Source organism: Alosa alosa, chromosome 18, assembly GCF_017589495.1.
Source record: "Alosa alosa isolate M-15738 ecotype Scorff River chromosome 18, AALO_Geno_1.1, whole genome shotgun sequence".
Lineage (NCBI taxonomy): Eukaryota > Metazoa > Chordata > Actinopteri > Clupeiformes > Clupeidae > Alosa > Alosa alosa.
This window is the reverse complement of record NC_063206.1, coordinates 24,658,457-24,681,399: the sequence shown is the minus strand read 5'-3', so window position 1 is coordinate 24,681,399 and position 22,943 is coordinate 24,658,457. Positions and strand designations below refer to the sequence as shown.

The 22,943-nt window shown below is 41.0% G+C and overlaps 2 protein-coding genes and 1 long non-coding RNA gene across 3 annotated transcripts; 1 reads left to right on the top strand and 2 right to left on the bottom strand.

Moving 5' to 3' along the window:
- Positions 1-3,451: 3,451 nt before the first annotated feature.
- Positions 3,452-4,865, bottom strand: LOC125311433 (cystatin-like). Its single transcript, XM_048269494.1, has 3 exons — positions 4,521-4,865; positions 4,290-4,394; positions 3,452-3,853 (listed from the first exon to the last, which is right to left on the bottom strand). Exons 1-3 carry the CDS (start codon positions 4,722-4,724, stop codon positions 3,773-3,775), a joined length of 390 nt encoding a protein of 129 aa, XP_048125451.1. The 5' UTR covers positions 4,725-4,865; the 3' UTR covers positions 3,452-3,772.
- Positions 4,866-6,513: 1,648 nt separating this feature from the next.
- ephx5 (epoxide hydrolase 5) lies at positions 6,514-14,248 on the top strand. The gene is made up of 9 exons (XM_048269493.1): positions 6,514-6,753; positions 7,803-8,016; positions 8,121-8,301; positions 9,466-9,675; positions 10,852-10,981; positions 11,386-11,600; positions 11,845-11,953; positions 12,091-12,216; positions 12,735-14,248. The coding sequence occupies exons 1-9, from the start codon at positions 6,731-6,733 to the stop codon at positions 12,940-12,942; spliced, it is 1,416 nt and encodes a 471-aa protein (XP_048125450.1). The 5' UTR covers positions 6,514-6,730; the 3' UTR covers positions 12,943-14,248.
- A 295-nt stretch (positions 14,249-14,543) lies between these two features.
- LOC125311435 lies at positions 14,544-15,764 on the bottom strand. Its single transcript, XR_007196478.1, has 3 exons — positions 15,739-15,764; positions 15,508-15,612; positions 14,544-14,928 (listed from the first exon to the last, which is right to left on the bottom strand). It is a non-coding gene; the product is annotated as an uncharacterized LOC125311435 (long non-coding RNA).
- Positions 15,765-22,943: the final 7,179 nt, after the last annotated feature.

Here is a 22,943-nt window from a genome sequence, read left to right as displayed (position 1 = left end):
TTTTTAGGTGGAGCAGACTTCTTCAAAGCATCTTCCTTTGAGATGTCCGTCAGCATTAGGTCATGTTTACACACGTTCCACTGTATCTCAGCTTTCCTTTCTTCCCTTAATCATCCTAACAACACAATAAAGCTCTTTCTGTTTTCCTCTACAAGCTGAATGATTGAAGGCTTCCACTGACTTCACAACAAACTATTCAGGATGTAATAATCAATCAAATAATTTATTGTTGTAAGCTGATGGTGCTGCTTCTTTTGAAGAGATAGAGAAGTGTGTAGTGCCATGACCATCACAGCTAGTCCACCTCTCCAGATTAAATATACAACTTTTGCTATACAACACCGTCATATAATCATAGCGGGGGATGTAGTCTGAAATGTGCACAATCAAGAGTTTCATGCTTGTGGTCTGATAGAAAAGGATAAGTGTTGATACATTGTACATTATAGTAACACCTGTAACCACTTGGGTATGTGGAGGGGGATGATGAGGAATTTAGATTATTTTGTTATTATTACCTAATAAAAACATCTGCCAAAAACCGAAATTGATATACAAGATTGTTACGAAGCTCACCAAGAATATGCTGCTTTACTGTGTCACATTAAATCAGCTGTAACAACCAATTGACCTTCACCTTCTGGAATTGTTGTTTTTACTAAAGTAAAGAATAGTTTGTGACCCAGCCAGGGTTTATCAGGTCCTGGCTTGTATCCCGGAAGCAACAAGCCTCGGGCTTGTTCTCATCTAGAAGGCCAGTATGGTCCTTCCTTATGTCAAATGCCTTAAATCTCTCTGTCTTTATAGCTTTCTCTGTGGCGTAAATGATGAAACGTATCCCCCCACACTCTTAACTGCTCCAGTGATCGTAGTGCGGTCAAAGCTTTGCCTTTCAAACCTGGCCACTTCCACTGGCTTGCAGCGAGCTTGCCAACCTTGGATCCTGCACTCCTCCACCATCTCCTGATATTTAATATAAGCTTCCTCTTGTGAGCTTCCTCCATGTGCTCCTTAGTCAGTTCCCGCATGATCTCAAAGTAACAGAAAAATGAAAAATACAACACTGCTTACTCCATGTGCAGCCGGTTTATTGATGTTTCAGTCAGTCAATCCTTCCTTCATCAGTGGAGTCTGAGAAGATGACCATGTCTGGGCAGAGTGTTGTTGTTTGCACAATGTGGTCAGGGAATTTAGTTGTTTTCCAAGATACACTCTCAGGAGCCTCTCAGATTTATGAAAGTGGACAGGCCTTTTCAGCAGCTTTCAGAAAGAGTGTTTTTCTTCCTTGGGTGGTGTTTGTTGGTCTGGGTGGCTGTGAAGACCGCTTCTGCAACTGCCTTGAGCACCTGGTCACCATGGCCAGCAGTAGCAACCATCATCCCACATGGCCACAAACCAGGGTCTCCGGGGTACTAAGGTGGGGATCACATTGGCCATCGGCAAGCTTAACACAGAACTTATTATGGTTTGAGCACTATATAGTTCCTATGGTAACGCAAACGGTTTGCCTTAACTGACAATTGAATACGCTCACGTGGCGCTTTGAAAGTTGAACCAAGTTCAACGCTGAGCTTGTTCAAGCCTCGCATTACGCCAGCGTTGCCACAGTTTTGCTGCCGAACCACAGAGAACAATAGGAAACCTGCCGCTTGCCGCTGGTCAGTGTGATCCCTGCCTAAACCTTCAGATTAATCGCAACACCAAAGAGCCAGGCTCATTGGTATGGCAGTCGGAGCACATGCAACCATAGTGACAGTACCCTGTCGCACTGCCCTCCCCTTTGGGGAAATGTACCCTCTCCTGTACTCTGTCACAGGATCCTTTCCCAGCACACAGAGGGCATATGGGTGTTTCACTTACCAAGTCTGTTAGCCAGACTTGGTAAGGTGTCATAGACAGATTTGACCAGAAATCTGATGCGGTCGAAGTCAGCCCACCTCTCTAGTGTGTTCTCTCACCTCTCCAGACTGATGAAATCCCACCATCCTGATGACCCACACCTCTTCAACACCCATGTGCGCACATCTCCCTGGAGAAGATGTTGGCGCTCCTTTCCTCTGACTTTGCTGATCTTGGCGAGTAGCCCAGACTTGACTGCCCCACTGACTGCCCCACTGTTACAAGCCCTCTGCTGTTTCTCTGCCACCCCTTGGATTTCTGCCTGTACGGATCTCATTATATCAGCAGCTGCTACTTTGGGTCATTGGAATCTCTATAATATACTGGAATCCTTGGTGCCTTGGTACCTCTATACTGCATGGTACTCTATACTGGCCAAAGATGGGTGTGGCAAGCTTGTGGTTTCATATTCCAAAAGACTTGAGGCTGTAATTGCTGCCAAAGGTGCCACAACAAAGTATTGCGCAAAGGCTGTGAATACTTATGTACATAAATTTACGTTCTTTATTCCTAATAAATTTGCATGATGTCATTATGGTATATTGTGTGTAGAATTTTGAGGGGGGGGGAAGACTGTAACAACAAAATGTGGAGAAAGTGAAGTGCTGTGAATACTTTTCCGTAATTTGAATATAATATCATGCCAATTCAAAAAAGAATAAAAATAAAGAGGATAACTTCCCTTTTCACAGTGTGTTTGATTCTGTTCATACGTTACCATGGTGTGGTACCCTCTGCAGCCTGCATAATGAGTCAGACTAATAACTTAACCTCTATTTGGCAATAAATGATTACCTTATCGAGGACCTGGTCAGACTATTTAAATACTGTCATCAAGTGAAAGAGATGATAAATATTGAAACCCTTTTGTTTAACCAAAGAGGTGATCAACTAATGAAAGCCATGTCAGGGAACTAATAAATCTGGCCAAATGCAGACCAGATACACTAAGGTTGCCATCACACTGGGTCCATTTAGCTTCTATTTAACAATATCGCTTGGCAACATCACAAAAGCGGCAGTTTATTTCCTGGTTTTGGAACTGATAGCATTCAAACTGCACCAGAGTTCTAACGAACCATACTGCAGACCACTGTTTTCTAGCGGACCCTGGTCCGGACCTGGGTCCGCATCCGGGTTCGGTAGACTGCGTTCACATTAGCAAAAATCACCGAACCATCGGTCCAAATAAACTCGGGTCAGGATCAAACGGTCTAGTGTGAATGTGCCCTTGGTATGCAATCAGTTAGACCAGCAGTGTGTAGGCCTACCAGAGGCTCCACACTATACTACAGTAGCCTACTTCAGAAAGGGCTTTGTTTAAAAATGCCTTTAGATTGAATCAGTGCTGTTAGTAAATTTTTGGCTTTTGAGTAGAAAGTTATAACATTTCCTGTTTTTACATTTATTAAATGTTTATTATAACATTTATCTGTTATTCATGTTATGCAAGGTTTATAGACCATATGGTTTTTAGTTACAGATCAGCCTCACATATAGAAACAGTTCATGGAGTCATAATAATATTACATCACTTAACTCTACACACACCTTGAGGCCAATGATGTAGAAAGCCTTTATTTTGAGAGAAAGGTTGGTTAGAATTGTCAACAGTTGGTTTAGGATCAACAATGTATGTGAGTGGTATACATGTGTGTACAGCCGTATAGGTAGGCCTATGTAAGCATTTTACTACTCATTATACTTGTATGTGACAAATAAAACTTGAACATGGACTTGGTAGTGTATAAAAAAGGCGGTCAGTAGGTAAGTTAAAATAAATGTAAACTACATTTCATTAAAATACTGAATGATTATGACTACATGCGGCAATCCAAAACCTTTCTGGACATGGAAGCTTCTTCAAGAAAATCTAATGTTTGCAGACATTCTTCATAAGCTTGGGTGGGCCCAGCCATGGTTGACTCCAGACCTCAAAATAGCATGTGTTTGGCTGAAAGAGAAACATGAAAGTGTTTGTAAATTGAATGTAACATTTTACATTTACAGCTAATGCTGCCTTCACATGTTTTCAAGCAATAATTAAGTGGTCTCGCAAGCACCCAGCACCATACGTTTGAGCTTATACTCGTTTTTATGATTAAAACATGTTTTACATTATTCATATTTCATGGCTGTCTTGATCCTTGTCTTTTACTCTTCATTGTTACACTGGAAACGGTTATCAGCAGAAATATTTTGAACTAACAAACACATATTCTTTGTAGTATCCCATGGTTGTGCAACTTAAAAGTCGGAATAACTACTTCACAACTCTGGATACTAGGCCATAATCACACAGGTCAAACAATACCAAGTCGTAAAAAACAAGTAATCATGAGACCAGCATTTCAAATAACTTTCGGTGTACACTAAAATGGTCAGCATACCTTTTTGAGCTCTGAGTTGTCCTTGGCACACATCTCCTGTGGGGATGACTTGTAGCCAGATATAACCATTTCCACTTCAAACCTGTACATGGTCCCCGAAACAACCTGTAGGAACAAGCACATAATACTACACATTGGATTTCAGGCTCATTGAAAGCGTAGACATGCATGTGTAGAAAATGATACATGTCAATATGGAGGAAAAGGAAAGAGAAATGACTGCAGACAAACCTGACTCGTAGCCTTGATCACTTTCGCCACTTTGTAGATGTACACATCATTGCTCTGCTTGTTGAATTCACCGACTGCGGAATTCAAAGCGTCTTTCACCGCAGGAATATTAACATCTGTATCGGTCATTTCTCCGGGCATTGGAGAGGTGCTGACCCTGGCAAAAGCCAGGATGACCAGTAGGGTTGCAGTTGTCCAGAACATGGCCTCTGCTTCTGTTCAAGGGAGCGGAGAGTGATTCTCTTGAAAGGTCTGAGGCAGTTAATTTCTTATCGCCTCTATATATACTGCATGGTGACATTGATGATTGAAGACTGTAGTATTTGAACAATAGATAAACAGTAGATACAACTATAGGGCTAACAGGAAGGTTTCAGGTGGAGCAGACAGCACATTCCTAAGAGATGCAGGTCACAACCTTACTGTCATGTCTAACAACATACTGTATCTAAACCGAAAGCATGGGTGTAATTCATCATGCATTTTGGTTGAAAATTCACACCTGTTCTTCCCGGTTGAGTTCTCATCACACAGATATAACACACAGACTATTCTTAGGAGATGCAGGTCACACCCTTATGCTCATTTTATGTCATGAGTAATAGTATACTGTATCTCAACTGAAAGCATGTGTGTAATTCATCACTTTTCTGATTAGTTTAAACTGTTCCCACCACTATTTTAATATTGCAACCAGATCATGGCATGCGTTTTGGTTGAAAATTCACACCCGTTCACATCACACAGATATGACACGCAGAGTATGTCACAATTATGTCATGACTAACACAATAGTCCAGTCATTTTAAGCCAAAATGGGGGTCAACTTTGAACAAATTGCAACAGAAGCAACACTATCTCAACTGAAAGCATGGGTGTAATTTGTGGTGGGGCGGTAGGGTCATGGTCCTATCACTTCTCTGATTACTTAAAACATTCCCCTCCACTATTTAGATATTAATTGCATAAGTGTTTAAATTGTGACCTGATCATAGCAGGCTTTTTTGGTTCCAAATTCACATCAGTTATTCTCCATTGAATTGCTCAGTCCTCATCAGACAGATATCACACGCAGCTGCCTGCATACTTGTGGTCAGAAAATCAACTGAGGTGTAACCAACAGGAACTGTCGTATAGGAATGAGGGTAGGCCACTGAGAACCATATCAGGTCAAGGGTCAGAAAAACATATCACACCGAACATTATGTTTGTATCAGAAGCCTTGTCCGTTTACTGTACATCAAAAGTCTATGGGCTCTATTTTGGCAATCCAAAACGCTTGGTCACTGGTGCGAAGCTTAAAGATGTTTTTGGGCATGACCAGCCCACATTCATCATGATTTCCTACCAAAATGTCCTGCAGCTCTGCTGGCTGAAGATCCTCCTGAGCCCGGAACCAGTGGAGTGGAGCAGGGTGCAGTTGTGGAGGAAGAAGTGCAACATCAAGGTCCAGGTGGGGCGCGAGGAACAGGAGGAAATTTGTTCTTTTGTGTCTATCTTTAATAATGCCTTTCTTTTTTGACAAGGAAGATCATAGATTCAAAACAAAATAGCCACACACAAACATAAGAGTCATAAGCAGACCGACATATTAATTAAAATAACATCTGATCCAGCGCCGCGGACTGAGACAGGAAATGTAGTCTAATGTGGAACCAAGATGTGAATTTTAACATTACCATTTTGCCGGGTTGATGGGGTCAGGTGGGGTTTGAAAATTCAATTCATAACACTTTGGTTATGGCAATTCACAAGGTCTGAAAAAAATATTAGACTGGTAGACTGACATAGCCTAGAAATCTAGACGCACCCTAGCGGCAGCAAATTACATTTTAATGTGGGACTGACATAGCCTGGCGAGCCAGACCCACATTCAAATGTAGTCTAGATTTCTAGGCCAGGACTGACATTGAAAATGAGTGTGGCCTTTGGAGTGGGCGGGTTTAATGATTCCAGACAGTCGACAGATGTCGCTAGACCTGTAGTTTCCTCACATTTGCCCGAGTCAGAACCGAACGGGGTCAGGCTAGATCTTCGTCTTGGAACGTAGCCTACTCTATCGTAGGTCACCTACTGTACACGCAGCCTTAACAATCTTTGGTCGAAGCAGAGCCCGTCTTCTCTGGTAGAAGTAAGGTAGCCCATGAACCTGACTAATGTAACGCCCGAAGACTAAAACTTGCTTTAGAAAATTCGACGTTATATTCACCATGCAGGCAGTCGAACATATTCTGTGTGTAGCTCTTTCATCACAGCACAAAATTTGAGTTTTGAGTTTGCAGGGCACATTTAAGCAAGTTAGCATAACTGAGGGGGGCATTGTTACGGGTTTATCAAAAGTGGGCTACACCTGCGTGGTTGCGCTCGCCAGTCTGAACAGCGTTGTTGCAGGTTAGCTTACGCATAGCTCGCATTACTGTCACACTCCCTCCGGGCCTGAACCAGACTAGCCCTTTGCTGAAAGCTGGGAAAGAAAAATTAGCAGAGCAGGAGGAAATGAAATGTGACGTTATGTTCGTTTTCCACCACTCTAGCCTAACGTCCCTAGTGAAAATCTCTGAGGGAGGCCTAGCTCGGCGACTACTCTCACAATAATGCTATAAAAAATAACTTTCTAACTATTAGGCCTACACAGCAACTAAAGAAAACAACAAGTAGCCTAGCCTACAAATTCAGTAATTGTTGCGTGGTGCGTGCGTATTCTGCTCAAACAAAAGATGTGCGCATATTTCTTTCTGCATTGTTGAAGTGTTTACAAACTTTACATAAAAAATGTAAATAGCCTACTGTCATGCAGTTAATGGGATACTGTGCAGAGTTGGGAAGTCATGGTAGGCCAATTTGGTGTGAATACACATGGGAAATGATATCTCGTTGAGTAGTGCATACGGCCAGAGAATGTCTAATTTTCCCGTAGACGGGCTCTGGTACGGCCGTATACCTGCAGGCGCGCCTGCGTCTAGGCTTCTGCAAAAAATAGGATTTTATTAGGTTGAGGCAACAAGTGAGTTGTAGGATGACAATTTTCTTAAAGGCTACCCTGAATAGCAGAACAAATGGTTTATTTCACTGTCTATGGAGAAAAACGAGCGGAAAGCCATTGGACCCAGAAAGAGATTTATTACACCATTATTGCATCCTCACTTAATAACGGAATAGTATGTTGCATAATGAGTCTGACCAACAACTTAACCTCTGTTTTGCAATGACTTATTACCCAACCGAGGACTTACGAGCTGTTACATTTGTTAATTTCTGAAATAGTGATTTTGTATTCTGCAGGGAAACCCTTCAAAGTTTGGACCAACAACAACTACAGCTGTTGTCACTGTCTACAGTAGGGGTTGGACTTGTAACATGGTACCTGATATTCAAGAAAAAGGTTGCAAAGACCATCCCCTTGGGTCAGGGTTGGTGGGCGAGAGGTGAGAGATCACTCAGTGAAGATGAGACAATACATCCTTTCACAGTAGAGGCATCTGAGGATGAAATTCAGGTAAAAAAAGAAATGGAAAAATGTAAATCATATATAGAATATGAATAATACTCCAGTTGAATTGTACCCTTTATATGGTGACTTATAGGTGTTTTTGTTCTTAGGACCTTTATAGACGTATTGATCAAACAAGGTATACTGAGCCACTGGAAGATGGCCGCTTCCATTATGGCTTCAATTCTGTTTACCTCAGAAAGGTTGTGTCATACTGGAGGAATCAATTTGACTGGAACAAGCAGGTGAAGGTGCTGAACAAGTATCCACATTTCAAAACCAAAATAGAAGGTGAGTCTACAGGATCAGAGGCCCGTTGCACAAAAGTAGGATCAAGATATCGAGGATAAGTGACTGAGCTCAATGAATCCAAAACAAGAGCGTCCAGGCTTAATTGGTTGCACAAAGACCAAGCCAGGATGAGCAGACACGGATTTATCAAGCCAGGTGAAACCTATCCTGGATAAAGGCGTGCTCACGGATCCCTCAAATAGACCCTGCCACCGGTCACAGATTCACTGATTCACCATGGCAAGTAGAGCGGCTTCATTGCTTCTTCTACGGTGTAAAGTAGGTAGCGATAGCCTTTTCACAATAGCAACACCTCTCTTTAGGAGCATATTGCAACTAGTGTTGCGACCACCACGCGCGAGTATAAATGGTTACGGCGCTCACGTGACGTTATATTGTCGCACGACAGGTCGGGAGTGGCGAGTATGTATAAGACATAATTAAAAAGAAAGGCAACACCGCCACAGTGATAAAGCAAAGCAATCTTCCCTGATGGCGACAGTGGTCGGCTGGTGAGGGACCAATATGTGTTAAATTAGTTAATATGCGTGCTTTAAAGTTAAGTTAAATATATCCTGCAGTGGTAGAGATGCATGCTGTGAATTTCAGTTAAATATGTCCTGCAGTGGCAGAGTTTTTTTTTTTCTCTGGCCCTAATATTCCGTCATTTTATATATAGCCTTATAGTCTATGGGGAACTATAAATTATCTAATGATTGCAACATCATCTAAAAATCATCATTTATCCAAAATGATTGAAATTAATGATCACAAACGTTTAAATAATGACAGTGGGTCTAGTTATATGTGATAACAATGGGTAGTGGAATAACTATTGGTTTCCGTTTGTGGTGACTGCTGACTGAGATAAGGGATGAGATTACAGTAGATTCTGGAATGTAGCCTGGTCTGGAGCAGGCTAGCTCCACAGAATAAATCTCCATGGTAACTTATACCATAACATATCCTACTGCCCCCATCCCGCTTTTGTGCAACCGGATCACGGATAAATTGAGCCAGGATAACCAAGATATCCCAGCTTAATCCTTTATCCTAGTTTTGTGCAATGGGCCCCAGGTCTGAATACTCCATTTAATGATATCAACCAGTCCCAAAAGATATAAAAACGTTTGTACTAAAGGCCTGACTTTACTTTGATCTCAGGACTGGATATCCACTTCATTCGTGTGCGTCCACAGTATCGCGAAGGACAGAGGGTCTTGCCTCTCATGCTAGTCCATGGATGGCCAGGTTCTTTCTTTGAGTTCTACAAGATCCTTCCACTGCTCACAGAGACACAGGATGGCCTGGCATTTGAAGTCATCTGTCCCTCTATCCCAGGATACGGCTACTCAGAAGCCCCACATAAACAGGGTAAAGAAAATCATCACATAGTCCTATGTATAAGTATGTATTGTGTATTTAAGTATGTTCCCATAAAGTTCAAAGGTAGAACATTTAAAAAACGGCCTCAGGGCCAAAATTGGTTTTGATATTTATTTTTTTCCAATTTCAGAAGTCAATCTGAAGTCACTTTCTTGGTCTTTTAGGCCTGTCAGTGCTCAGTGTTGCCAATTTAGTGACTTTGTTGCTAGATTTAGTGACTTTTGGCCATCCCTACTGACAGAAAACATTTTCTAGCAACTAGCGAGTTTCGCCTGTTTCGTTTATGAACGTCGCGTTCGCCCAGTGTTGACCCATGATTATAAAAGTAATGACTGGCCTATATGTAGTATCAGCCCATGTTATTGCACGGAAGTAGATGTTTTATAGATCTCAGCTCAGATTTGTTGTCAACAACGTCACTGGAAGGCAACCAGCTCCAGTAGCCTAACTTCTAGTGAGATTACATCAGAGACAGGTAGCTATGGCATGACAGGGAAACTAGGGATACACTTGCCAGCATCGTTCAACAAGCACATTGATCAAAGGAAAGTGGGCTACAGCTTCTTTCACAAGAAGAGCAAATAATTCAAATCGAGCATACAAGTTAGAAAAACCTATTCGTTTAGACTGTCGGCTGAGGGAAAAAAAGAGAGATCCTGTCACTCTGTCCGAGTGGACATTTATATATAGCCATTGTCTTTAGGTTAAATTGTGTGTATGTTAAAGTTATAATCAGACTGGTCTGATTTAACAGTCTGATTTAACAATGCAAAACAGAAGCAGCTCTGGCAATGGAAGTCAATAAATAATTTCCGGGTCATAGCAATCGGAAAAAATATCAAAATAATTTTGGTCCTGAGGCCGTATTTTAAATGTTTACTTTTGAGCTGACCATGAAATCAAAAGTCTGAAAAACAAAGCATTATTTGTTTGTTTGTATCACATTCATAAACAAATAATGAAATAACAAGTCGTTTGTTCATTTTTTGTTTTTGGATTCTCAATAGAATATCAAATGAACGATTCATACATGGACCATTTAGCTAAATATTATTTGTAATATTTGATATTGTAAGCAGAACACATACTGCTTGAATTTTGCCCATCATGTGATGCTGTCACTTAGGCTATATTTGAATATGTCCTGATCTGTTTGATCTCCAGGATTTAACTCGATGGACGCTGCTCGAGTCTTTCTGAAGCTGATGGAGCGTTTGGGATTCACAGAGTTCTACCTTCAGGGGGGTGACTGGGGCTCTCTCATCACGACCAATATGGCCCAGATGAAGCCTGAGTATGGATGTCCTTTCATTCAACTTTTAAGTAGTTTTAGTCCAAAAGTCTTTACTGCTGATTTAAAGGAGCTATGATTTGATTTGTGTTGAAAGGAGCCATACAGCACTCTTCCATCAACTTGCATGGTATATAATACAGCGCCACCTGTGGTACAAAGTGGTATTACAAGAGAGCCAGCCTGCTGCTAGCTGGTTTGCATGCTAACTTTAGTGGATCATATCTGGGCAACAGACAACACGTTACTTTAAAACGATTGTTGCATCACATTCTGTAGCTCGTAGGTGATTTCTGACAGTTTTCAACAAAACAATACACAAAACACCTTTTCAAAAAACAAAATAAAATAAACCTCACACAGTTTCACTCTGAATTATAGCACAAACTTTCTGCTCTTACTTGTAGATGCGTCAGAGGCCTCCACTTGAACATGCTTGCTGTGACACGGGGAGGTCTTGGTATGCTGCTGTCTCTGATCATTGGACCATACCTGCCTTTCCTGGTTGGCTTCACACGTGAAGATGTCCGTCGGCTCTTCCCATACTTTGAAAAGAATGTGTATGAGATACTGAAGGAGACGGGGTATCTGCACATTCAGGCCACCAAGCCAGACACAGCAGGTAGACTTTGACTTTCAGCAGGTGGCTGCTCTTGTTTTAAAAATACAAGACTTCATGACTAAAGATTGTGTTGTTACCCCTTTTATGTGTTCTGTTTGCATTGTCCTAGTTTCACTATTATGACAATGGTTGAATGCATAATTGAGCTACAATGATACCGCCATGTTAAATATGAATGCAGTGGTGTATAGTGGACCACTAGCAGCAGCTGTAGCAGAAACTCTGATTCCATCTTCCATTACAGGCTGTGGAGTGAACGACTCCCCAGTTGGGCTGGCTGCCTACATTCTGGAGAAATTCTCCTCTTGGACTGATAAGCAGAACAGAGATCTAGAAGATGGGGGCTTGGAGAGGTGAGCTGCTAGTTATGTCACAGAGAGTTTTTTTAAGAAAATCACAATGTTTTTTCCTCTACATTTATTTTAGAACTCTTTAATGATCTATATGCACATAGCTCTTCTTCAAAAGACGTTTTTCTTATCTGATACAGGAATTATTCCCTGGATGACCTTCTCACCAATGTTATGATCTACTGGACCACTGGAACCATTGTCTCCTCAATGCGTTTCTATAAAGAGAACCTGAAATCTAATCCAGAAAAGAGAATAGATTCCAGGTCAGTTTGATATAAAGAATTATGCCATATGAATTTTTCTATTTTCTATACAAATCCTTTGAAGTTCAGCGTTCACAGCGCTCCTTGCCCTCGGTGGAAAAAAGTCCTCACCGCTGACCGTTTTTTACCACGGCACTCAGAGCGGTGAAAGTGGAAATCTGTTCAACTCTTACAACAGTGCTGGGCTCGTCAATGTCACTTCTCTCTCGACCACCAATCAAAACATTGTAACATAGCAACAAAAAACACTCCACTGACGCGCTCTGAAAATGAGGTTGAGGGCGCTGTCAGCGCAAAAAAAAACAGTTGATGGACACAGGCCCTTATTGTTCAACTCTATACAGTAGTAAAACATGTCGCAGGGTGTTGATTTGTTGCATACATTGTGAATTGTTTTTCAAAAAAAAAAAAAAAAGAAAAGATGATCAGAAAACCTAACAGAAGACCAACTCTGAGCTGTCCACCTTTCCAGTGACCATCTACCTGCTTATTGGTAAACGTAGACTTTTTGCCTGCAGGACTGGCATTTATGTGCCGATGGGATTTGCGGCTTTCCCCCAAGAGCTGCTTCACTGCCCCCAGGCCTGGGCCCGCTGGAGGTACAAGGACATCCGCTCCTACACCTACATGTCCAGCGGGGGGCACTTTGCTGCCTTTGAGGAGCCCAAGCTGCTGGCAGACGACTTTGTGCAGTTTGTGAAAAAGGTGGAATGCAAAAAATTGTGAATTGCATATTAACTTGTAGTTGTCTGAAAAAGCGTATTAGGTTTGTTTGTAAAATTGAAAAAAAGAGAAATACTACGGCGATGATAAAATTACTTATGATAACCAAAATTCACAGTAAGGAAGAGTTATACTGACTGCACTTTTATATAAAAAATAACTTTGTTAAACCATTTTATTGTAAAATAAATACTACAGTGACAGTAAAATAATTTACTTTTTTACGATAATTAGTGCTGTCATTAAATTGCTGGCTTTTAGTTGAAAATTCTCAAAAAAAATCATCAAAAATCACAAAAAGATTAATATGCTGATTGCACTTTTATAAAAAGTAACTGAACTTTTGAAAGTCATATACTACAATGGAGCTCCATATAACTAATTTGTTTAAGGGCCATTCACACCAAGTATGATAATAATATGAATGACCGCGTCCACGCATAAACTATAACTATAACCACATGAAGAATGATATTTTTAGGGATCACTTTCAGAGTGATTTTGAGAATGATAAAAAGGTGACATTCATCAACACAATGAGAGATTTTTCTTATTTTCTTATCATTGGTCAGTGTGGACGCTTTTATCATTATAGTTATCTTCATAGTTATCGTTCCTGGTGTGAACGGCCCTTAAGTCTGGGCAGCAACTTGATATGACTGGCATTAGACATTTTGGTAATTTATTATCTACAAATATAGACAATAATAGACATTCAAATACTCTTAAATAACTATCAAGTGAAAGAGGTGATGAATATTGAAAGCGTTTTGTTATAACCGAGATCACAAGAGGTGATTAATTAGAAATGAATGCCCTGTCAGAGAACTGTAATACATCTGGCCAGATGTAGACCAGATACATTTAGTATGCAAACAGTTTGATCATCAGTGTGTACCAGAGGCTTTACACAGTACTTGTGGAAGGGCTTTGTTTGAAAAATGCCTGCCTGTAAATTGTTGTTTTTTAGAAAATTAAAACCTTTGCATTCATAAATGTTCAATTCTCAGTAGGTTGGTTTACATGGACAGTTTATTTCAGTTCAGTTAGTTTCATTCAGATTAAACTATTCCAATTGAAAAATGTGTGCCATCTGTTTACATGGGTATGTTCTATTCCGATCAGGTGCTTACAGGCACTCTAGAATCTTAGATCGGAATAGCCATTGTTGCTTTACTTTACCTGATTGACTGTTCAGTCGGAATGAGAACAGAGTAGTTTTATTCCGATCAAGGTGTTTATATGTGTCATTTTTATTCAGATTGAGCCATTTTTCAGATTCTAATCAAAATAAAAGTGTCGATGTAAACCCACCTTGTATTGTTAATGTTATGAAGGGTTTATGTGTTTTTGTAGAATGCACATAACTCATAACAAAACTCCTGAAGCCTAAAGGTGAAGAAAAATGTCCTTTGATGTATTAATGTCACCACTTTCAAAACAACACTGTTCAAAACTGAAACACACAGAAAAAAAAATCATGGAGTGTGTTGTCTCAGCTGAGACAAAAAGGACCAAATGTATAGTTTTTAGTTATGCAATCTGCCTCAGATATAGGAACAATTCATGGAGTCACAACATAATCACATCACTCCACGCACACCTTAAGGCCGATGGTGTAGAAAATCTTTATTTTGAGAGAAAGGTTGGTTAGAATTGTCAACAGTTGGTTAAGGTTCAACAATTTATATTAGTGGTATGTGTGTACAGCAGTATACTGTAGGTATGTAAGCATTTCACTGCTCATTATACTTGTATGCATAGGCTATGTGACAAATAAAACTTGAACTTGGAGTCAGTAGGTAAGTTAAAATAAATGTAAACTAAATTTCATTAAAATACTGAATAAGTATGACTACATGCGGCAATCCAAAACCTTTCTGGACAATGAAGCTTCTTCAAGAAAATCTAATGTTTGCAGGCATACTTCATAAGCTTGGGTGGGCCCAGCCATGGTTGACTCCAGACCTCAAAATAGCATGTGTTTGGCTGAAAGAGAAACATGAAAGTGTTTGTACATTGAACGTAACATTTTACATTTACAGCTAATGCTGCCTTCACATGCTTTTAAGCAATAATTTCAAGGGGGAATTCAGACATCAGTTTGATAGCCGAGTTGGGATGACCATGTCACTTTGTGGTCCATTTGTAATTTTTCTTTGGACTTTTGGACTGATAACCAATGTTACAGTTACAGTAATGTTACATAGCACCCAGCACCATATGTTTGAGCTTATAAATGTTTTATGAATCAAAACATTCATATGTTTTACATTATTCATATTTACTCACTTATATATAATATATATATTACTCACTTGATCCTTGTTTTTTACTCTTCATTGTTACACTGGAAACGGTTATCAGCAGAAATATTTTGAACTAACATACACATATTCTTTGTAGTATCCCATGGTTGTGCAACTTAAAAGTCGGAATAACTACTTCACAACTCTGGATACTAGGCCATAATCACACAGGTCAAACAATACCAAGTCGTAAAAAACAAGTAATCATGAGACCAGCATTTCAAATAACTTTCGGTGTACACTAAAATGGTCAGCATACCTTTTTGAGCTCTGAGTTGTCCTTGGCACACATCTCCTGTGGGGATGACTTGTAGCCAGATATAACCATTTCCACTTCAAACCTGTACATGATCCCTGAAACAACCTGTAGGAACAAGCACATAATACTACACATTGGATTTCAGGCTCATTGAAAGCGTAGACATGCATGTGTAGAAAATGATACATGTCAATATGGAGGAAAAGGAAAGAGAAATGACTGCAGACAAACCTGACTCGTAGCCTTGATCACTTTCGAAGTCGCCACTTTGTAGATGTACACATCATTGCTCTGCTTGTTGAATTCACCGACTGCGGAATTCAAAGCGTCTTTCACCGCAGGAATATTAACATCTGTATCGGTCATTTCTCCGGGCATTGGAGAGGTGCTGACCCTGGCAAAAGCCAGGATGACCAGTAGGGTTGCAGTTGTCCAGAACATGGCCTCTGCTTCTGTTCAAGGGATGACCAGAGAGTGATTCTCTTTGAAAGGTCTGAGGCAGTTAATTTCTTATCGCCTCTATATATACTGCATGGTGACACTGATGATTGAAGACTGTAGTGTTTGAACAATAGATAAACAGTAGATAAAACTATAGGGCTAACAGGAAAGTTTCAGGTGGAGCTGACATCACTAGAAAATGAGGTCACTGGCAACAGCATGTTCCAATAACACTACTCAAAGTTCTCTAGGGTGAGGCTCTATCTTATACATATTAGTCACATCGTGGTAATACAAATCACATGAGTACAATGTTCTTTTCCAAAACTCCTCATACATGCAGAAATACATGAATACATGGACACTTCTTGGACATAGAATGTGATCCATTCTCCATATGCAAGTCATGTGGCTACTCCAAGTAAGTAAGATAATTGGTTAATACAATACATATACATCCTTCAGCATTTTCTTGCCATAGTATGCTCCCTGTCAAGATATTCCTAATATTACTGCCTCAGGCAGAATACCTTTAACTTGTGACAAAAGGGGTCGCATGACCTTTATTAGAAAGTCGTGACATGGAGAGAGCAAATGGCAGACAAAGCAAAGTTGATACATTGTATCGAATGTATAGAAAAGCATACACAGAATATAAGAAAATATAATGTCAATCACCTCTGTAATAAGATTTGTTAGCAATCCAACATTTCACACCCTGGGTCACACCCTTACGGTCATGTTATGTCATGACCAACACAACATACTGTATCTCAAGTGAAAGCATGGGTGTAATTCATCACTTTTCGGATTACTTTAAAACCAGCACTATTTTGATGTGTTTTAAATTGCGACCAAATCATGGAGTTCTCATCACACATACAGTATATGACACACAGAGTATTCACTAACACAACATACTGTATCTCAACTGAAAGCATGGGCGTAATTTATGGTGGGTGGACAATAGGGTCATGTCCCTATCACTTTTCTGATTACTTAAAACATTCCCTTACTATTTTGATATTAATTGCATGTGTTTTAAATTGCAACCTGATCATGGCATGCATTTCGATTCCAAATTCACACCCGTTCTTCTTGGTTCAATTGCTCAGTTCTCATCACAAGGATACAAGGAAGTTTATTGTTTTTTATTAAAAAGTGCAGTAGAAGAGGGGTTTAGTAGATTTAGTAGAGCATGCTCGGGTTCTCAAAGAAAGATTCTACTCTCGGATCCCTAACCTTTCATTTCTCCTGACGTCATAAATTCCCTGTCAAAATGAAAGTCTCCCATGAATCTTCCCCCTCTAGTTCACACCTCACCCCTAAAAGAATTCGTACCCTACCCAAGCCGTCATGTTTCAGGCGGTTCTATTAGTTTGCCATGGCTCGCATGTATCCACTTTTCTCTCACCCTGGACCTTCACTGCCGACTATGTTATGGCAATCCACATCGGGGAATGATGTCTTTCACGAGGACTTTGGCAGTGTGTAGTGCAATTCCAGATCGTGCAGGGAATGCCTCAATCCACCTGGAGAACTTCTCATCTCGGTAGCCTTTGCACTTGGGAAGAGTGATGTAATCTATCTGGAGAACTCTGAATGGTCCTGGTGGAGCTGGTGTCTTCAGCATTGGCAACTTAACCTTCTTGTCGTGATTGTTTTGCCGACAGGTGACACACCACTTGACGATGTCTGTGGCCGTTGCTGTGAACTTCGGTGACCACCAGACCGGTATGAATCTGTTCCTCATCTTCTCCACTCCCACGTGTCCAAGCGAATGAATTTGCGCCGTCAGATATGGTAGAAGACTTTCTGGAGCCACAGTTCGTGTTCCAAACCTCCACAAGTTGTCATCATGGAGCTTCGCCGCATTTTCAATCCAAGTCCATTTTTCTTCTCGGCTCGAGCTGTTCTGCATGTCTATGATGTTGGCCAAACTTTCCCGTTTTCCCTCTTCAGATGTTTCCTTGACCTTCTTTGTCACTCTCATCATGCATTTCTCGTTGTCATTTTCAAAAATGTTCCTGTTACCATTAGATCCGTCCGTGTTTCCATTTCTGTGTCCATTCTCGTTAGTCGTTTCATTATCTCCTCCCTCTCTTTTTCTTGCGGCTGTTCTTGACACCGCATCCGCCATGGCATTGCCTCTTGCTTCAATGGTGTCTTGCCTTGTATGTGCCTTTACTTTGATCACTGCCAGTTCCTTTGGCAGCTGCATTGCATCCAACAATTCTGCCACAATCTGTCCATTCTTGATGGGACATTGTTTCACACATGGAGGTGGTTTTCCAGTCAGTCTGACAGGTTCCATTTCCAACAGTCCACAGTCATTCCTTCCCTTAGCCCATGCAGGATGTTCCAGGAGATCCTCTCTTTTTAGCCTTCTCAGGTTCCACAAGACTTCTCCATCTCCTTCTCCAATGGCTATGGTGACTGGGGCTGTCTGCTTCAGACTGAATTTTTCTCCAGTTGGTCCACCAGCTGTATTGATGATGCCTGACAGAGGTATTTCGTGTTTCTTCAATAGGTTGGATGAAAAGACTTTAAGTTCAGCACCAGTATCAATCATGAACTCAATTTTGATGTGTTCTTCAAGCAAGACAGTAGCATAGATGGTGTTGTCAGTTCCTTCTGGTTGGTAAAGCACAGACACACCGTCGGTGGTGGCTACTGTGCGCACAGGGCATATGAGTGCCTCGTCAGCTGACTCATCCCAGGCATCCCAGTCCTCCATCACTGGCCTGGTTTTCTTTGTCTTTGGCCTTGTTACCGGAGCAGTCGCTCCCTGGGCAGCATTGGATGTAGATGCCCCATCATTCACTGGTGCAGGTGGGGGTGAGGGGGGTGGGGGTGGGTGAGGTAAAGAGTTGACAGGTGGGGGTGGGGGTGGTGGTGGGGTAGGGAAAGAGTTGACAGGTGGGTGAGGTGGGTAAGGGCTTGTAGCCAGTGGCATTGGTAACAACAATGGGGGAGGAGGAGGTACTGAAGCTATGGCTAGTGGCTGTGGAGTGGAGCAGTTTGATGATGGTTGGTTGCAGACGTTGTTCCTTGTCTTTGTGGATTGTAGAAAGCAGTGGCTGCTGATGGGGCCAGAATGATTTGTTTCGTGTCACCTGCTGGCTGTTGGTCAGGTGGGGTGCTGTTTCTTGGCCCATGTGGGGTCCCCATAACAGCAGCATTCTGTCCAATGAAGCTGTCTTTATCAATGTCCACTGCACTTCTAGATGTCTCCACCATGGCATATGGCGCTGTTGAGTCCAAGTCAGGCAGAGTCGGATTGACGCGGGTGCTTGGTTGCCTGTTGCGACCATGGTTGTCTTTCTTCTCCTTTTGCGAGAAGGGTCACGGCACCAAATGTTGGATTCTCTGGTTTGCGTTGTGTTTAGTTCTAATGTCTGTATTGAAGATGGTCAATAAAGGATCAGGATATGGTACACTTTGATCCGTTTTTCCAGAAAATTAGATGATGATTTATTGTAGATGGTACAACAATGAATAACAGAACACAGGCTAAGTCTCAAACAGTAAAACTGTGCAGAGTCTAACAGTTGTGGTTGTTATTAGAAGCGGCTGCTGAGCCTTCCGACAGAAGATGCTCCTCGGGTCACTTCCTCGATCCATCTCCGTGTCAAAACCTAAGACAAAGCCTGTTATACTAAAACATACAAACATCAATCATGCCAACGTGGCAGGTGCCAACCAGTGTACACAACCCGGCCCTGGCCAGATGGAGATACTAGCCCGAATAGGCAGACATGCTGTCTCCCTCGGCCCATGTTATCACTGATGTTCCTCGGATGTTCCTAAACATCGGCCTGTATGACCTTCCTGCTGGTACACAGGCCTAAGGCACAGTTATGTACAATAATATGGACTTCTCCCTGTTGTATACTACACACAGATGTAACATATGAACACATCAGAATACAGTAAGAATACCCCAGAATTCTACAAGTGGCAAGGGCTGCATAAGAAAGGTGGGGAGGATTGGGGGCGGGGGGCACCAACAAGGAGCACCCAAGAGCAACAGGGGCAAGGAAAAACTCCCATACTAAGTGTTGTGTATAAAAAGGACACTGGAGGAGAGGTTTATGCACGCAACTCACTTTACTTTCAACAAACCGAAACTGACAATTTCAGACAAAAACAGCTGCATACTCAACATGCAGCAAGGCGTTACCAAGCGAACACAGATACATGTAAGTGCGTCCTGAACGGACATAACACTAAGGAAGAATCCTTGGGCAGATCCACGGCTCAAGGGGCTAACCCAACTGCCAGGGGTCTTGGTGTGTGTGTTGGGGGGATGACAAGGGAGATGGGATAGTGTGCTGTGTATGTGGGCAGCAAGCAGTGTGCTGTATGTATGTGAGGTGATGACAGTGATGATGTAAGTGTGTGTGTTGGGGATGGGGGTGGGGGGGACAGAAAAGCTAGGCAATCAAGGACATGGGTAGATAGATGGAGGAGAAATCAAAAATAATAAATAAAAAGTTCTACGGAGATGTGCAAAAGTTGGAGAAAGTCAGATGTGTGTGTGTGTGTGTGTGTGTGTTTTGACGTGTGATGAAATAAGAAAATAAATAAAAGGTCAGTAGCATAGGAAGAGGGATGTAATCTTTCACATGCAGCTGCTTGGATACCTGGGGTCAGGAAATCAATTGAGGTGTAAGCAACAGGAACTGTCATATAGGAATGAGGGTAGGCCACTGAGAACCATCTCAGGCCAAGGGTCAGAAAAACATAGGCCTATCACACCGAACATTATGTTTGCATCAGAAGCCTTGTTCGTTTATATCAAAATCCTAGGAAGTCGGGGGTGCTGTGGCGTACCATGAACGGGTCTGAGCACCCACGGGGACACAGGTTCGAGTCCGACCTGCGGTCATGTCCTTATCCCAACCCATCTCTCTCTCTCCCACTCACTTCCTGTATGTCTTCACAAAACAAATGTAAACGGGATCTTAAACAGTATGTCTTGCTACAGTTTGAGATGCTTGTGTTCAGACATACACAGCTGAATTTGGAACAGTTCCTCATGTTTTGTTACTGCTCTTTACTGGAATCAAAAATCACTGCTGCACCAGCCACGAGAAACATCACTTTATTTCAATATACAAACATTCGATACAGTGATTCCACTTAGATATTCACACACAATCACAGCGGAAGGTGTAACTACAAAACGCAATTCCAGGGAATTACCAGTGCATGAAAATGCAAAACATATGGTGTGAAATATATTGTTAAAACAGATGATGTGCTAATTGGCAACCAACATGATGAGGTTTAGTATAGTTGAAATGACTGAACTAGGTAGATGAGGTTTAATATAGTTGGAATGACTGGACAGTTAAATAGGTGGATAGTTTAAAAGGTTAAATTATTTGCTAGGTAGACGAGGTTTAATATAGTTGGAATGACTGGACAGTTAAATAGGTGGATAGTTTAACTGGTTAAATTATTTGCTAGGTAGATGAGGTTTAATATAGTTGGAATGACTGAACTAGGTAGATAATGTTTAATATAGTTGGAATGACTGAACAGTTAAATAGGTGGATAGTTTAAAAGGTTAAATTATTTGCTAGGTAGATCAACTTCCAGCTGCTCAACTAGGACCCATCAAAGGGCCAGTTAAACTGATTGCACCTGTATCAACTGCTTTTTGCTCAACTAGGCCAACTCTCTCTGTGTCTCTCCATTCTACAAGGATATAAGGCACATTCCATCCAACTTTCTATCCATTCATCCTCTTCAAACCATTCAATAATCCACCTATTAAACTATTCACCAACATCCATTAAACAATCTGCCTATCAACATCCATTCAACTTTCTGTCTATCAACATCCATTAGACTATCTAAATTCAACTTTTAAACTATATACTCCATAGACTGTATATATATACAGTCTATGATATACTCTGACTCTCTTAAGACTACAGATTCTGTTCCTATTTCCTCTGCCCACAACTGTTTCAAAATAAATGTCCTCACTACAATAATTCACTATTAAATAATTTAACTATTTAAACTACTCAACTATTTAACTGTTCAGACATTTCAACTGTCAGTTGTTATCAACTATGACTCCTGCCAACTGTTTCCAAATAAAAGTTTGTTTTGCATTTTATGTTAATATACAGTATGTTTATATTTTCATGCACTGGTCATTTCCTCGAAATTACATTTTTCTAGTTTAAACTATATACTCAGGCTTTAAGCATACAATATGGCTCTATTAAGACTGCCGTTAAGCAATTAGAATCCTAGGCTAGGTGGCCAGGCTATATCAGAGAGGGTTAAAGCGGAGCGAGAGGCGCAAACGTTCGACAATTTCCGCGTTCGATTATTGCAAGGGGGAGGGGGGGAAATCCCCCTTTATGCAGACCAGAGTAAACCCTCGCTGCACTAATGTCAATGGAGACTTGTGGAATTTTACCAATAAATTGGTCATTATGTCTTTCTGGATTTGTTGAGGGTTTTTTGGAAAATTTTGTCATAATCTGTAAGTGTTTGGGATCATTTCAAGCCTAAAAGTGTAATTTTTTAGCGTTCGGATTTGTAATAAAATAACTTAATATCAGACCATGCTGCTGCCAGTTACTGTCCGGTTGTTAGCATGCTAGCTAGCCTCTTAGCTAAGGTAACATTTTAAACTGAGAAGTGTAATTTCTTTGAAATGACAACTAGCTGAATAACATTACTGACATTAGTTAAAGTGGATAGTTTATACTCAAGTGAATTTGCAACAGTATATTAAGTTTAAGCTAAGTCCTTCAACTACTAGTCACTTGTTAGCGCATAGCTGTATTTATGGAAGAATATTAGACTCAAAAGTTTTGTACGTGTGTATCACGTTTTGAAACTGTAGAAATTATTTGTAACTGTAAAAATGATCTGTACAAGTAATTGTCAATATCACAAATATGCGCTACACTTACAAATCTATTCTAGGGTGCGGATCGGTTTTACAGCTACAAATCATCCTA